The following is a 14,608-nucleotide window of genomic DNA, read 5'->3' on the forward strand; positions in this document are numbered from 1 at the left end:
TTTCTCAAACGTATTTTCCGACTTATGGGAAACATTTTATCATTTAACAACCACAAAAGTATAAGCGTAATTTATTTTTGGATTCCGATTCAATTACAATATCTAGTATGGTGTACCAAGGAGAGAATATGCTCATTATAGAGTCTAAAATTCAAGATGGATGTCGCATACTGTTAAATCGTAACGACTTATTAAAGTTACAAGATTTAGAGTGGTCAATTTTGGAGATCATCGAGAGAAAAACCAAAATCGTTAAACCGCTCATAATAACAGCAAATTAATCAAATAGCATCATACTTAAAAACAAATACCAAGGTTGAAACTAGAACGCTTGAAGATATGACAAATCGCGTAAAAAGAATTAACAACATTTGCATTGCAACACATGTAAATGACTACAATTTCACAAGTCAGCTTCAATTACATTCATTTAGATATGTTCAATATCGCACAAAGATGGTTGGACGAATTAGAAAAAAATGAGGTAAGAAAAAAAATATTTTTTATTTTTCTTATACCAATATTAATATATTATATTTTATAGGGATACGAGAAACCTTTTTCACCGCCATCATTTTACACTATATTTAATGAGGTAATATAATAAAACCTACTTTATAAAAAACAAATATTTTAATATTTCGTGTTTTAGGAAATTCTTTCTGATATATCCCCTCCATCACAGACAAGCTGTACAGACGAAAACGATGGACCATACGGACCGCAATACAATATTACCAACTCACTACCCAAAAGACGACACACTGTTTAATGTACTTTTGTGTAAAATTTGTATAGTATTTGTGTAAAATAAAAACAACTCAGTTATTTTTAAAAAAAAAAAAAAAAGTTTTTCTTTTTATTTATTAATAATAAGGTAATAAAAATATTTACAAAGTAAAAATAATATATTTACAAGGTATAAAAAAATAATTACAAATAGAAATAATACACATATTTATGTATAAAAATCACAGTTTTCTAACATCACCGCTAAACGGGTTATAAGTTATAATCTGATCATGTAAAATTAAACAATAAGCTGCAGTTTTCTCAGGAATAACCGTATCCGTTTCAAATTCTACTCGTAGGTCTATGGTCGATGCTTTTATGTTATCATTCTGATGCGATAATTCGACAACGACGATTGGAACATATGTTTGAAAAACATTTTTTGATAACAATGGTTCAGAATAATCTCTCTCGTAATACGATTTTTGAAAGTCTGTATAGGCTTTATACAGTAAGCTGATGGTATTATTTTTAAAATCAGCACGAAAGTCTTCATATGGAAACACTTCAGAATTTAAGTGTACCTTAAGATTTTTTAGTTGGCAGTGGTCAAAGCGCCCAGCGTCGTTTTCTATATTTTTTTTTCTATCTGTTTGTAATCCAAATAAAATAAATCTAGGTTTTTCAAGCAAGCTGTTAGACTTTATCGTCCATGAATATGAAGTATTTCTAGATAGTATAGGATATTCACATAGATCCCAGGTTCTGAACGCACATGATAACGTTTTACGTGAATCTATCACTTTCAACAGTTTTAATTTTTCTTTATCATTAACTCTGATTATACGGCATCTTCCATATAACTTTAATCTATTCAATCGTATTTTTTTTATTTTTTTCAACATTTTCGGGGGTTCCGGTTTGCGTCATACGTAATGCGTCTAAATCGGTAGACGAGCGATTGAAAATCAGTTGTTGATTGCAATTTAGTAATATTTTTTTATAATCTTTGCAAAATCCGAATAAATGTTTTAGAGGTATGCAACCGGTAAATACATCTTTGCTCATAAAATTTTTATTATCTTCGCCGTCCAAGCCCGAGTCCCAAGCACAATTATCTAACGTATTCAAGTCACTTGGTGTATATGAACAGTATGCTTTCAAGCAAGACGACACTCCGGGTGATTTCAATTTTTGTATTTCTATTCCGTTTATTTCATATCGCATTTCGGAGAATAAAAATGCTAAACCATTATTCGAAAAACGTACGTCTCCTACAGTATCTAAAGGTTTTCTTAGCTTTCCTTCAATGTAAATATAACTTTCACACGGTAGAGTGTAAGATTCCATATTTTGAATATTTATTCCAATTTCATCATTGTATGAAAAAGACGTGTTTGAATACGGTGTGAACGAATGATATTGCATTTGCGTTATTTTACAATCGTCGACATAACCGGCCGTTACATCTAAATATGTGTCATCCATTATTGTAGTAACGAAGAAAATCTAAGTTATTTTTCGTGAGCTTGAACTCGTTGTTTTTCGGTTTAGATATAGGTGTTGACTTCTTAACTGCAGTCACTTTAATGACGGGTTTTTTTATTGCAGTAGTATTTATATTAAACTTGAGCGCCATCTTATCCGTGTGTTATTTGTAATCGAATCGTAATTGGTTCACCACGTAAATTTATCAATCGATCTTTATGATCTTTTAGTATGATTTCAACTTTACTTATAGAAGTAGTATTAAGACCATAAAAAACTAAATGTCTAAGCACTTCAACAATTTTAAAGCCCACAGCAACAGTCGGATAAAATTCATGTATAATCTGGCTCGGAGATCCGTCACAAAATGAGTCGGTTATTAAGTTGCACTCTATTTTTATACAGTTTATTTTCATTATGTTGACTGTATTTTCAGATTCGTGTGTAGTACCAGTAGTATATACAACATTTCTAAATCCTAATAATGTTGCTGTACTGTTTTCGATTGAAAAGTCAATCTCATGGCTACAGGATATCATACACTTAAACGTGTTACCATCTGATTTAAGTTCGAAAAAAGTTATATAGTCGGCCTTCAACTTGTTTATAACAAACTCTAAATCTTCCAACCCATACGTTCCAGTAGGTATAATTACGTTTTCAACTTGTCCAATCATATTCCGAAAACCTATGGTATTGCAACCAAGTTCTATGTTTGGAATTGAATTATTTGTTAGCAGGCTCAAAAGACATATTTGTGCTGTATTTTCTACCTCTATGGGTGGAAAAAAATCGCATGACAGTTCACTCGAGTTTCCGTTTAACGTTATCGTGTACATGATAAAAATTGTATACACAAGTGTCCACAGTTTGATGTATTAAATCTCTGCTCTGTGTTATAATTGTAATTAATATCGCATCCTTGAAAATATTTCTGTACTTCTAGCGGAGGTGCTAAATTTCCAAAGCTATCGTAATATTTTATTTTTTTTCCGATTTTTTTAAACGTTACCCAATGCGTACTTGTACCGTTTTCAGTGTCCAAGTTAACAATCGCCGATTCAAATCGTTTAGGACGAACGGGCAACTTATCTCTAGTAAACACGCCGATGAAATGTGGTATTTTCAACAAACATGCGATTTTTATAAGTTCGAAATCGTACAACGCTCTCTTGGGTAACGTAGATATTAGTTTTTTTTCGTCTTTACTCTCCCACCACCATTTTTATAAGGTATGATATATAGACCATCGCCTATTTTGTACGAGTTGCCTTTATATGGCGTCTGGTATAAACCATTTCCCAAATGTGATGGAACGTTCCTCTTAAATTCATTAGCCACCTTAACAACGTTGGCAACTCCACCAGTCAGAGCGCCTAGAGCTGATAAGCCTGCGAAAATCGGAATAAGTGGTAATGCACCACCTTTTTTCGGAATGTTTACTATTCTCGGAACTTTTGTTTTGTAGATTTAAATGTTTTTCGTGCGACGGCTACACACTTTTTTGTTAATTTCATTAAATTTTTTTCACCGACATTTTTCTTTAAAACGTTTTTAGTTGCTTTAACCGCTGCTTTACACCCACAATCACAACCACCACCAACTTTACGTTTTGCCTTCATGGCGGTCGTCACACCCCAAGCTACAGCTTTTTCTTTTAAACCAGAATCTTTCGATTTGAACCTATCCCAGGCTCGCTGTTCTAGTATATGATCAGCTTCGTTACGATCGGAGATAGAGTTACTACGTTCGTTTGCGATATCGTGGTCTCTACACGCAGCGTCTAATGGGTTTATACCTTTATCAACACGAACTAAACGTTTTTTTCAATTTTTTACTAGGTCCACAATATTGATAACCTACAAAAAAAAAATATTATTATTATTATTATTATGATAATATTGGATTTAATAAACTTACCAGGCACGTGAAGTTCGACCGGTAATTTGTTTATAAGCGTGTTAATAAGCCCGCCACCTTTATTCTTGTTGCTTCTTCGAGCGAGTGACATTGTGTACTGATGACATTCTCATCACAATATAGATATTTATATCAAAATGAAATTCATTAAACAAGAAACCGAGCTTACAGTTGAGAACGTAGATCCACCTACTTCGTTTCAAAACTATAGACACGGTCCGCTTCTACCTAATACGATACGTGCGCTTATTGTGAGTCCGTCCGGCTGTGGAAAAACGAACTTAATGTTTGCATTATTAACTAATATAAATGGAATAAGATTTCACAACGTTTACATATATTCGAAAACTCTGGATCAAGCGAAATATAAAATGTTGAGTAATATCTCATCAGATATCGAAGGAATACAATTATTTACGTTCTACGAAAACGAACAAGTTATTGAACCTGAAAAAGCCCTACCAAACTCTGTGTATATTCTAGACGATATTTTGACAGAGGGGCAAGGAGTATGTAGATCAATCTTTGCAAGGGGAAGGCATAACCTTATAGATGTGTACTATCTAACTCAGAATTATTCAAGAGTACCAAAACAACTTTTGCGTGATAACGCTAACCTTATCGTTTTATTTAAACAAGATGAAACTAATTTAAAACATGTTTACATGAAGCATTACTCTGGTGATATGTCGTATACAGAATTTAAAGATTTCTGTACATCATGTTGGCGTAAGGGGAGGTTCAACTTTATCGTAATAAACAAAGAGTGTGAACGCGATAATTGGCGTTATCGTCACGGTTTCGACACGTTTGTTATTATATAAACTTACGTTTTTTAAAAAACATCTCATTCACGATCATGGACGCCAGTGGTGAAGTACTCGAAGAATTGATAAAAGCAAAAGAAAATATTAAACGAAAATATACTGCATTAAAACAAGGAAAAGCCGATATTCAATCGATAGTAACAGAAACATTTAAACCGATTATCGATCCGTTAAACGAAATAAAAAAATCTACTTTGGATAAAATTATAGACAACACTGAAGATTTTCATTTTTATCAAATAGATGAATTGTTAGATTCATACAGCATAGACAAGACGTATGGTCCTAAATTACAGCCTAATAAAACGGTACGTTTAGGTAAAAAAGAATTCAAACTTGTCGGAAATACGATAATTGTTGATGATACTACACACCCGTTAACACAGGGTCTCTGTAGTTTAATATTTTCAAAAGCCCCGAAATTATATACCGAAAACGATTTAAAAACATATAAATCTATATTAATTCAAACATCAGCTCATTTAACGTCAAACAGCAAACAAATTAAAAAAGACGGTAATAAATACAGAGATATAATCACAACATTATTTCCATCTGGTAGTGGACTATCTGTACAATTACAGAAACATACACTTCAATATTGGAACGATCCGAATGAATTGGTTTCCCGTTTAAAACTACTATTAGCATCAAAAGCTGCTGACAATACAGGTGTTTCCAACGAAATACGATCAATTACGCGAAGCTGGTTACATAAAACGTATACCAAATGTCTAAGCGAGATATCGCATTTTAACTACACAAACCTGCTAAAAAAAATTACATAAGACGTATAGTTAATATATACGGAAAAAATGATCTATGGCAAGCTGATCTGGTTGAAATGATACCATATTCGAAAAAAAATAAAGGTTACAAATATATTCTATGCGTCATAGACTGTTTTACGAAATTTGCATGGGCGATAGCATTAAAATCAAAAACTGCTAAAGAAGTTTCAAATGCAATGTCGAAAATACTACTCAAACGTTCACCAAACTACTACAGCTTGATAACGGAAAAGAATTGTATAATACAATATTCGATAAATTGATGAAAAAGTATAACATACACAAATATTCAACGTATAGCACCATGAAAGCATGTATTGTAGAACGTTTCAACCGTACATTAAAAGAAAAAATGTTTAGAGAGTTTACTGCACGAGGTTCATACAATTGTATTTCTATTTTACCTTCATTGATTAATGAATATAATAATACAAAACATAGAACAATAAGGATGACTCCGACGCAAGCTGATTTAGATCCAACATCAGTTGAAATAAAAACACGCAAAATTATTAATAGAAAAAATAGTTTAAAAATTGGTGATTACGTTCGTATAAGTACATATAAAAGTGTATTTACAAAAGGTTATTTACCAAGTTGGTCTGCAGAAATATTCAAAATTATCTAAGTTAATCAAACCATGCCTATTACATATCAATTACAAGATTATACAGGAAAACCAATTGCTGGCTGTTTTTACTCTGAGGAAATATGTAAAACAAATAACCCAAACGAATATTTAATCGAAAAAATTATTCGTAGGAAGGGGACACAGATATTTATAAAGTGGCTGGGGTTTGACAATACACATAATAGTTGGATAAAAATAAATGACACTAGAAAATAACTTTAGTTGAGTTTCTACTATGAACGTGTTCGGTAGTTCTCAGTCTGGTGAAATAAAAAAAATTAATTCAAATCTTGAACATTCGATTAAATCATATTCGGATAAATTAAATAAAATTGAACATTTAATTGAAGAAAATCATACATCCCTTCAATTACAAGAAGCACAAACAGAAAAGTTGAAATTAACGTGTATAGATATTAGAGCATATGATAAAAGCTGAAGTTACATTACAAACTATTCTAGAAGCTGTAAACGATTTGAAAAAAACATTATCTGCTATACATAGTCAACTCAATACTATTGAAACTTATTTTAAAGACAAACCATAATGTCTACAGGCATCATTGACATTCATTGCATTCTTGGAGCGAATAACAAATATATGATTAAAGCGATGTCTATTGTAGACACAGAAACATGGGCTACTCAACATTGGATTTTTAAAAATTCAAAATCTAATCAAGATAATAAACGTCGAAAAACTAACAAGTGGCTACAAAATTTTCATCAGCTATCTATAGATTACGGTGATATTGAGTATGAAGAACTTGGCAGAATATTGAATTCGTTAAAGTTTGACTGTATTTACACCAAAGGCGAACAGAAAAAACAACTACTTATAGAGTATATACCATACGTTGCAGTCATCAACATTGAAGACTTGGGTTGTCCTCGACTGGATCAAATATGTGATGAAGAAAGGTTACCTTGTTGTATCTTTCATAAGGATTTAAATCCTAAATATTGTTCATTTTATAAAGTGTTTGCTTTAAGAAAATGGTTTGTAAATAATTCATAAAAATTGTAATCATGTTTTTTTTATTTCAAAATTGAGTTTTAATTCTATACCATACTAACTATAATATTGACAAAGAAAATAGTTTAAAGTAAAATATACAAGTACAAAAATATGACATTGGAAAAATTTAATTGTTTTATTCTAGATAAAATGTATACAGAACAATGTATAGAAAAAATATTTACAAAAATTAAACAAGTATAAAAAATTATACATACAGAAATAATTTTTACAAATATATACAAATATATATATATTTAAAAAAAAACTAACTATCTAGTTCTGCTTCAAGTTCCTCCCTATAAAATTCAAAATTATTAATTAAAAAATAATTAAAATATATATATATATTTATATACTCACTCTATAGAATAGTGTCCATGAGCTAGGGTGTGTACTTTGTCTTCAACTATAACCCTTTTATCATCAAAACTGTTATAAGTTAATTTATTGGATTTGATGGTCTTTAATTTGTGTTTGAATGAACGGATAGAAACGTTTGACGTTGTTACTTCCAAACTGGGATCACCAAACAAACACCGTTTATGATCTTGAAAGGTCATATGGTTTCTAACAACATGTCCACGGATTCCTTTTGCTTTGATTTTCTCCTTATCTTCTAAAATGTAAGCGTAGGACTTTGCACGGAGAGCACAAAACTCTCTCATAATACGTCCATCGGTTTCATCAGAAAATAACCCAGGAATCTTCTTTCTCTCAGCAATGTAACACGGGTGGTCACGGGGTAGATTTGCAGTGTCCATTCGATTCAACAAGTTTGGATTGTTCAACAGATCATTGTAAAAATCATCAGTTTGAATATAGTACACCAATGAATCTAAAATAATAAATTAAATTAATAAAAGTATACCAATGAAACTAAAATAATAAATTAATAATAATAATAATTTACCTGTATCTGTATACATGAGCTCAATTTTATCATCATAATGTTTCTGCATTACGTTATAGTGATAGTCATACATTAAATACTTGGAAGTTTCCAGCACTGCAAAACCTGATAAAAAATTAAAAATATTAATATGACAATAAAAAAAATTAAAATGTTTATATTTACCTATATAAATAGGTTTACAAAAATCAATGATTTTGTTTTCTAATGCAACTGCATTTAGAGTTTCATTGTATGTAGTACAGTGTTTGAATGTTGACTGATTTATCAGTTTTTGTAAACGACGATCACTAGACACCAGTTCCATTTTTATTCTTTTCCGCATAGACTCCATGGTTTTCCCAAAAACCGCATTATTTAAAAGTTTGAAAAAGTCTTTCTCAAAGTCATTTGCTGCTTTTTTTCGCATCTCTGTATTGAGTGCTATGTATGGAGCCAGCCATGGTGATTGATTAAACTGAACTACTCTATGAACCTATAATAAAAATAATTATATTATAAATGTAAAATAAAAACATTTATACATTTACTTTTTCAACTATGAGTCCATTGGCTATAGCTTGTTGGAGGTTTCGGTAATGAATAATATAGTTTTTTTTCGACTGAAGTGTTGCCATGAGTTTTTTAACTTTTGAACCAGCTGGGATACCGTTTTGTGGTAGGAAAGGTAAGTCGTTGTGTTTATCATGGAGTTCTTTCGGATAAGCAATGTCAACTTCATATATCCGTCCGATGGGTGATGTATCGTTCAAATCATTCAGCCCTTCTAGGTTAGGTTCAACCCACTTAAAACCACCATAGGGCATGTGTTGTGACATTGCCCAACCGTAGAGATTATTACCTAAAAAAATAAATTAATATTAAAAAAATAATTAAAATATATGTATATGTATACTTACAATCTTGATAAATTAACCATGATTTGGGCTTTGTTGGATCATAATCTGGGGTCTTTTCATTATTAGTTTTAGCATACCTCATACTTGCTTGTGTCAGACCGCCTCGAATTCCTATAAAAAATTTATATATTATAAATGTAAATTTTTATATATAATTATTATAATTACCCTTTTTAATCATCAACAGCATATCATACTCTGTGAGTAACTCTAATTTGACTCTGGTATATTTTAACATACAATCAAAGGCAGTGGCGTATTTGAGTTTGTTTTATGGGGGGGGGGGCGATACTAAATTTATGAGCATTATACACTACACAAGAGCAATATTTTTTTTTTTTTTTTATAAATATGCTTTTACTTTTGGATACAAGACCTACCGGTCTTTACTTACTGGTTCATTTATACTTGCATCTCTTACATCTCTTAAGAAAGGTAAATAAAATAATATAACTCAATTTACAGTAAGAAAATATTTATTAAATTTGAAAATCAACATTTCTTTTTTTCATAGCGGAAAATTTATCAATAATTCGATCAATATCGATGTGTATTGATCGATGCACATGCATTAAAGCCAATCCGCTTAATCTATTTTGCCCCATTGTTGACCTAAGCCAGGTTTTTAATCTACATAAAATAAATTAAAAATGAAAATAAAAATAAAAGTATATTAATGTCAATTAAATAATCCAAACTTTTTTAAAAACAGAAGATACTATTCAACCACCATGAACAAGAAAATATTTTCAGCAAATTTTATCTGTGATATTTTTAATAATACTAAATAAGATACTTTTAAATAAATTTTAATAATTTATAAGAATTTTGATAGCAAATTATTGTAAGGCTTAGGAAAAATATTTTTAATATTGTAATAGCTGAAACATTTAAATATGGTTAAATACTAACTATATAATAATACTAATTTACTATGCATGCAATTAGAATTAAGCATTACCTTCTAAGAGTCGAAAAAGATCTTTCAGCGGAGGCAACACTAACAGGCAAGCATGCTAAAATAAAAAGCAACTTCTTTATAGTAGGATAAAGCACCTCATTACAATTTTCCGCAGAAGTGATGACATCAAGGTTGACATCTCCACCTTAAACAAAAACAGACTTTTTATTGATAAACCTCTAAGAAATTATATAATTATTTTTTGAAATACCTTCTTCTTTTATTCTTATCCATTTAGATTTCCATAGGTTAATTTCAGTTTTAAGATGCATTTCTTCCAAATCAATAAAATCCATATCTTCAAAAATATAATATTTTTTATTTTCAAGAACTACTTTAACAATATCATCATTGTTAGTTTTAATAATATATTTAGGAGTAAGTTGAGATAAAAATAAAAAGGCTTGATTTTTTTCATTATTAAATCTTTCCTTCATATCATTTAATATATTTTCTACCAGAGGAATATATACTGACACTCTGTAATACTCTTCAACTGATGAAACAGAATAGTTAGGTCTTTTAGTTTGACGACCAGTTAAACGGGGCAGTTTTTCTTCAACTTCCAAGTTCAGCATAATTTTTTTTGTTTCAATATAGAGTTCATGGAAATTTTCAGTAGAGTTTTTTCTCTTTTCCTCAAGATTATTAATAACATCAGTTATAATTTCTTTAGTTTGACATATATCTTGCCATTCTGCTTGTAGAAGTTTACTTATTTTAGATGTCACACACAATATACTTGATAGACACTGCAATCCATTAATAAATTCACATGTACAAAGTGTTAACAATAATATTTTTGCTTTTGAAGAAGAAATTTGTTCTTGCCAATAAGAAATTAATGATAAAGATTCTACAATATCAGACAAAGAAGATTTAAAAATCATGATACAGTCGTGGCGTTCAACCCATCTTGTCTCACACAAACTTTTTAGTTGTGGTTTACCATTTAAAACTTTTTTTAAGACAAAATTACGTTTAGAGGACAAATTAAAAAATGAAATTACATCCATGACTATCCCTATGGTATTACGGATTACTTGTACATTAGATGATTTCGATATTGATAGATTTAGTGCATGGTTTGAACATGGACAATGTAAAGCATTTGTTGCATGAGATTGGACTTTCTTAACAGCACCTCTTGCAATAGATACCATAACCGCACATCCATCAGTACCTATTCCAACACAGTTTTTTAAATTTAATGTCAAATTCTTTAACATATTTACCACAACTTCTCCCAATATATCACCAGTGAGCTTTGGTTCATATGTCTCAAGATTCCTCTCAACCTGTTCAATTAATTCATCATCATCAGTTGCAGTGTCATCATAAATATCATGGCAGTTAATAAAACCCATGAAGCATTCCTTTATAATGCCTTTATATGGATATCTAATTATCAAACTCATTTGTGAAATATGACTAATATCCGTCGTTTCATCAAATAAGATACTGTAATACTTACTTTCATGAATCTCTTTAACAATTTCCTCTGTAATGTAATTTTTGCAGCATTCAATTATATCATTCTGAATAATTGGACTGATGTAGGTAGCTTTTGAATGAGTAGACTTTAAATGTTTTTCCAAATTAGAATCTCCACATGAAATTCTTAATTTTAGGAGTTCTCTAAAATTACCTTTATTAATTGTAGAATTTATATCTGATGTTGTTGGTAATAAATTATTAACTTTCTGATAGAAATGTCCTGAATCATAGTGCCCTCTTAAAGGTATATTTTGATGACCAAGAAAAATAATTGTTTCAATTATTGGTTTTAGTCTCTTTCTATTTTCTTCTATTTGTTTCAGTCTATCAGTATTAATAATATTGATAACCTCTTTGTGAGGATTTTTATATCTCAGTAAAAAATCTTCAGCAATTTGAACACTATTAATATGATATTGATTTTTACTATGCACTTCAAAATCACCATCTTTTCCTAAGATTTTTGCATATTTTTTTAGAGGTTCTTTTACCAATTTATTTAATTGCGTTGCTCTATCTTTTCCACCTTTATTACTAAATAATACACAATATTTGCACAAAACACCATTTTTTTCATAAGAATACACAAGCCATTTGTATTTTTCAAAATGTGATCTATTCAGAAACCTTTTTTCTTCCTTGTTTTTTTTTATGTGAGTCGAGAATGGGTAAATAAAATCATCTTTTGGAATATTAGGTAGTTCCAATAATTTTACTTTAATATTGTCAGGAATTTTTGATAATTCATTCTTTAAAAAATAACCTATATCACTTGTAAATTCGTTTAAATTGCTTGTAGTAGGCGGTAAATTAAACTGATCGTCATTTAATTTTGAAGGTTGTTTTACATCTAAAGTATTTGATAATACTTCATTTAAACAATTTGGTAATTTATTTGTTATATTGCAGTCAATCGTAGTAGAAACATTTGGTCGTTTTATCACCCACGATGAAAGCGTGTTTTGGTCAGTAGTTCTTTTACTCATAGTCTTATTTTTAATGTTTCACTTACACAACATAGAATTTCATATAACTATATATAATATTTAACACTATATAATATAAAGTCACTCGTTTTACTCGCGATACTCGAGAGATAAAAGCAAATGGCGTTCGTAAAAGAAACACGAGATTTTTAAAAGTAAACAACGGAGAGTCGTTCGACTTATAAAATTATAACGGATTGCAAAATCGTCAGGTCGCACACTCGCACCGCAACGTCCGCAAAGCAAACGCGTTCGAAACCATAACCATAGAAAAGAAAATAACGTTCGAAACGGAACAGAACATGTTAATCTATGATAATATCATGATAATATGTATTATTTTTATTTACAACTCTCAATAAACATCACGCATCATCACAATCACGGCGGTATCTACAACCGTGGTCACAATCGAAATATTTATAATTTTTATCGTGTATGATAATATTGTTGATAAAATAGTAACATAATGGTAACAATTTTTTTTTTTTAATTTTCGTAATACATATTTTCTTAGTGTAAATTGATTTATATATACAAACAAAAACATATAACTTGGGCAATGGGGGGGCGATCGCCCCCATCGCCCCCCCCTCAAATACGCCACTGATCAAAGGAGAATCCTGATGCTGTATAGTAAAAAGATGGGTCCAAACAGTATGTGGTTAAACATAGGTCTCTGAAGTTCTCAAACACGTCAGCCAACAATAAAACATCAATTTTCAGATATAGATCACTGTATTCACCCAAAGTCTTGCATCCAAAGTGACTCCAAACAGTTTTTGCATGTTCATAATCTTCTTCTTGTATATTTGATTCTGTTAGTGTACTGTAGAAATCTGCTTTCTCTGGTAAATTGGTTTGCTCCAGCTTGTTCCAACCATCCGTGTACTCATAAGGGTAAACACCTTTATGAGTAACGAGTGGCAAGTCTGCGGTATTAAAATGTTTAGCTGTTTCTCTAAACTTTTCGAACCCTGGTGTTAATAAATATTCCGAGAGTGTTGATAAACTTGAAGCCATAAATCTTAATGTGTCAATGAACCAGGGTTTGCGCTAATGTGCAGTACAACACAAATTGTGCAGTTCTAAAATAAAATGTGCAGTTCTAAAACTCTAATTGTGCAGTACTTACTGCTACCTACCTATTTTAGCATTGTAAAACAATAACTAATACGTATATACTATAGGTAATAGTATAATATAGACCAACGGTTTGTATTAAAGTAGTTATAATCATTCATAATAATCAAATTATATTATCGAGACATTAGGATATAACTATGAACTAATGTGGATTGACGGATTGTAATAATATGTTAAATGCATAGGGACATAGGGTAGGTATTTGTCATCGGATTTTCTTAGTAGTGCTTCAAAATCATCATATATACCTATCGGATGTCGTTGAGTTTTTTTCCATGCGTCGAATTCTAACATCGATCCGGGAGCAGGCATTCGAGGTAAAATTGGTTTGTGTGTTCCGCATATTAACTTGTGTTCTTCAAATCGTATGCGTTCATTTAATTCATATTTATTAATATTTAGAGGTTCGAACGATGTAAAGCACCGTTTACAAAATACAGCACGTCCATTTTGTTGGGTTTTCTGTGATCGCACAAGTCGGGAAAAATTAGAGATGTAGGTAAAATGAGAATTTTCATCATCGGTTATTAGTAACAAGTCGAAATGATCTGTTTTTTCTTCATCTACCACCTTCAGTGGAAACACTTCATATTTTGGAAATTTTTGCGGTGGTTGGAAATGTTTTTCGAGTCCGTAAACATTGACAGTTACATTAGGATTATTTTTTTCGAAAATTTTAACCTGATGTAGTTTTGTCGGGAACGTGAGACCGGAAAAATTATATTTTTCTTCGTGAGTTGTATAATTTTCTATACGTTGTTTATTTGAACCCGTAACGTGTTTTGCTAATATAGCAAAC

At 30.6% G+C, this 14,608-nt stretch overlaps 5 protein-coding genes across 5 annotated transcripts; all 5 read right to left on the reverse strand.

The window, feature by feature from the left end:
* Positions 1-1,602: 1,602 nt before the first annotated feature.
* LOC126554244 (uncharacterized) lies at positions 1,603-2,220 on the reverse strand. Its single transcript, XM_050209335.1, has one exon. The coding sequence runs from the start codon at positions 2,218-2,220 to the stop codon at positions 1,603-1,605; it is 618 nt and encodes a 205-aa protein (XP_050065292.1).
* A 5,441-nt stretch (positions 2,221-7,661) lies between these two features.
* Positions 7,662-8,421, reverse strand: LOC126554240 (uncharacterized). Its single transcript, XM_050209331.1, has 3 exons — positions 8,321-8,421; positions 7,771-8,245; positions 7,662-7,706 (listed from the first exon to the last, which is right to left on the reverse strand). Exons 1-3 carry the CDS (start codon positions 8,391-8,393, stop codon positions 7,676-7,678), a joined length of 579 nt encoding a protein of 192 aa, XP_050065288.1. The 5' UTR covers positions 8,394-8,421; the 3' UTR covers positions 7,662-7,675.
* Positions 8,422-8,492: 71 nt separating this feature from the next.
* LOC126554239 (uncharacterized) lies at positions 8,493-9,155 on the reverse strand (the record flags this gene model as incomplete). Its single annotated transcript, XM_050209330.1, has 2 exons — positions 8,851-9,155; positions 8,493-8,795 (listed from the first exon to the last, which is right to left on the reverse strand). Coding segments are annotated over exons 1-2 (591 nt in total), but the record flags the coding sequence as incomplete, so codon positions are not given.
* A 543-nt stretch (positions 9,156-9,698) lies between these two features.
* LOC114130446 (zinc finger MYM-type protein 1-like) lies at positions 9,699-10,455 on the reverse strand. Its single transcript, XM_027995419.2, has 3 exons — positions 10,392-10,455; positions 10,181-10,325; positions 9,699-9,849 (listed from the first exon to the last, which is right to left on the reverse strand). The coding sequence occupies exons 1-3, from the start codon at positions 10,450-10,452 to the stop codon at positions 9,699-9,701; spliced, it is 357 nt and encodes a 118-aa protein (XP_027851220.2). The 5' UTR covers positions 10,453-10,455.
* Positions 10,456-10,504: 49 nt separating this feature from the next.
* On the reverse strand, positions 10,505-12,663 carry LOC126554245 (zinc finger MYM-type protein 1-like). Its single transcript, XM_050209338.1, has 3 exons — positions 12,450-12,663; positions 10,658-12,392; positions 10,505-10,514 (listed from the first exon to the last, which is right to left on the reverse strand). Exons 1-3 carry the CDS (start codon positions 12,661-12,663, stop codon positions 10,505-10,507), a joined length of 1,959 nt encoding a protein of 652 aa, XP_050065295.1.
* Between the last annotated feature and the right edge of the window lie 1,945 nt (positions 12,664-14,608).

Source organism: Aphis gossypii, unplaced genomic scaffold (assembly GCF_020184175.1).
Source record: "Aphis gossypii isolate Hap1 unplaced genomic scaffold, ASM2018417v2 Contig00456, whole genome shotgun sequence".
Classification (NCBI taxonomy): domain Eukaryota; kingdom Metazoa; phylum Arthropoda; class Insecta; order Hemiptera; family Aphididae; genus Aphis; species Aphis gossypii.

Coding starts and splice junctions, on each gene's coding strand:
- LOC126554244 (XM_050209335.1), bottom strand. CDS start 2,220: ATGGATGACACATATTTAGATGTAACGGCCGGTTATGTCGACGATTGT.
- LOC126554240 (XM_050209331.1), bottom strand. CDS start 8,393: ATGTATGACTATCACTATAACGTAATGCAGAAACATTATGATGATAAA. Junction 8,246..8,320: donor GCTCATGTATACAGATACAG/GTAAATTATTAT, acceptor TTATTATTTTAG/ATTCATTGGTGTACTATATT. Junction 7,707..7,770: donor CATGGACACTATTCTATAGA/GTGAGTATATAA, acceptor TGAATTTTATAG/GGAGGAACTTGAAGCAGAAC.
- LOC114130446 (XM_027995419.2), bottom strand. CDS start 10,452: ATGCATCTTAAAACTGAAATTAACCTATGGAAATCTAAATGGATAAGA. Junction 10,326..10,391: donor GATAAGAATAAAAGAAGAAG/GTATTTCAAAAA, acceptor TTTTTGTTTAAG/GTGGAGATGTCAACCTTGAT. Junction 9,850..10,180: donor TCTTTTTCGACTCTTAGAAG/GTAATGCTTAAT, acceptor TATTTTATGTAG/ATTAAAAACCTGGCTTAGGT.
- LOC126554245 (XM_050209338.1), bottom strand. CDS start 12,663: ATGAGTAAAAGAACTACTGACCAAAACACGCTTTCATCGTGGGTGATA. Junction 12,393..12,449: donor CAATTTAAACGAATTTACAA/GTGATATAGGTT, acceptor ACAATATTAAAG/TAAAATTATTGGAACTACCT.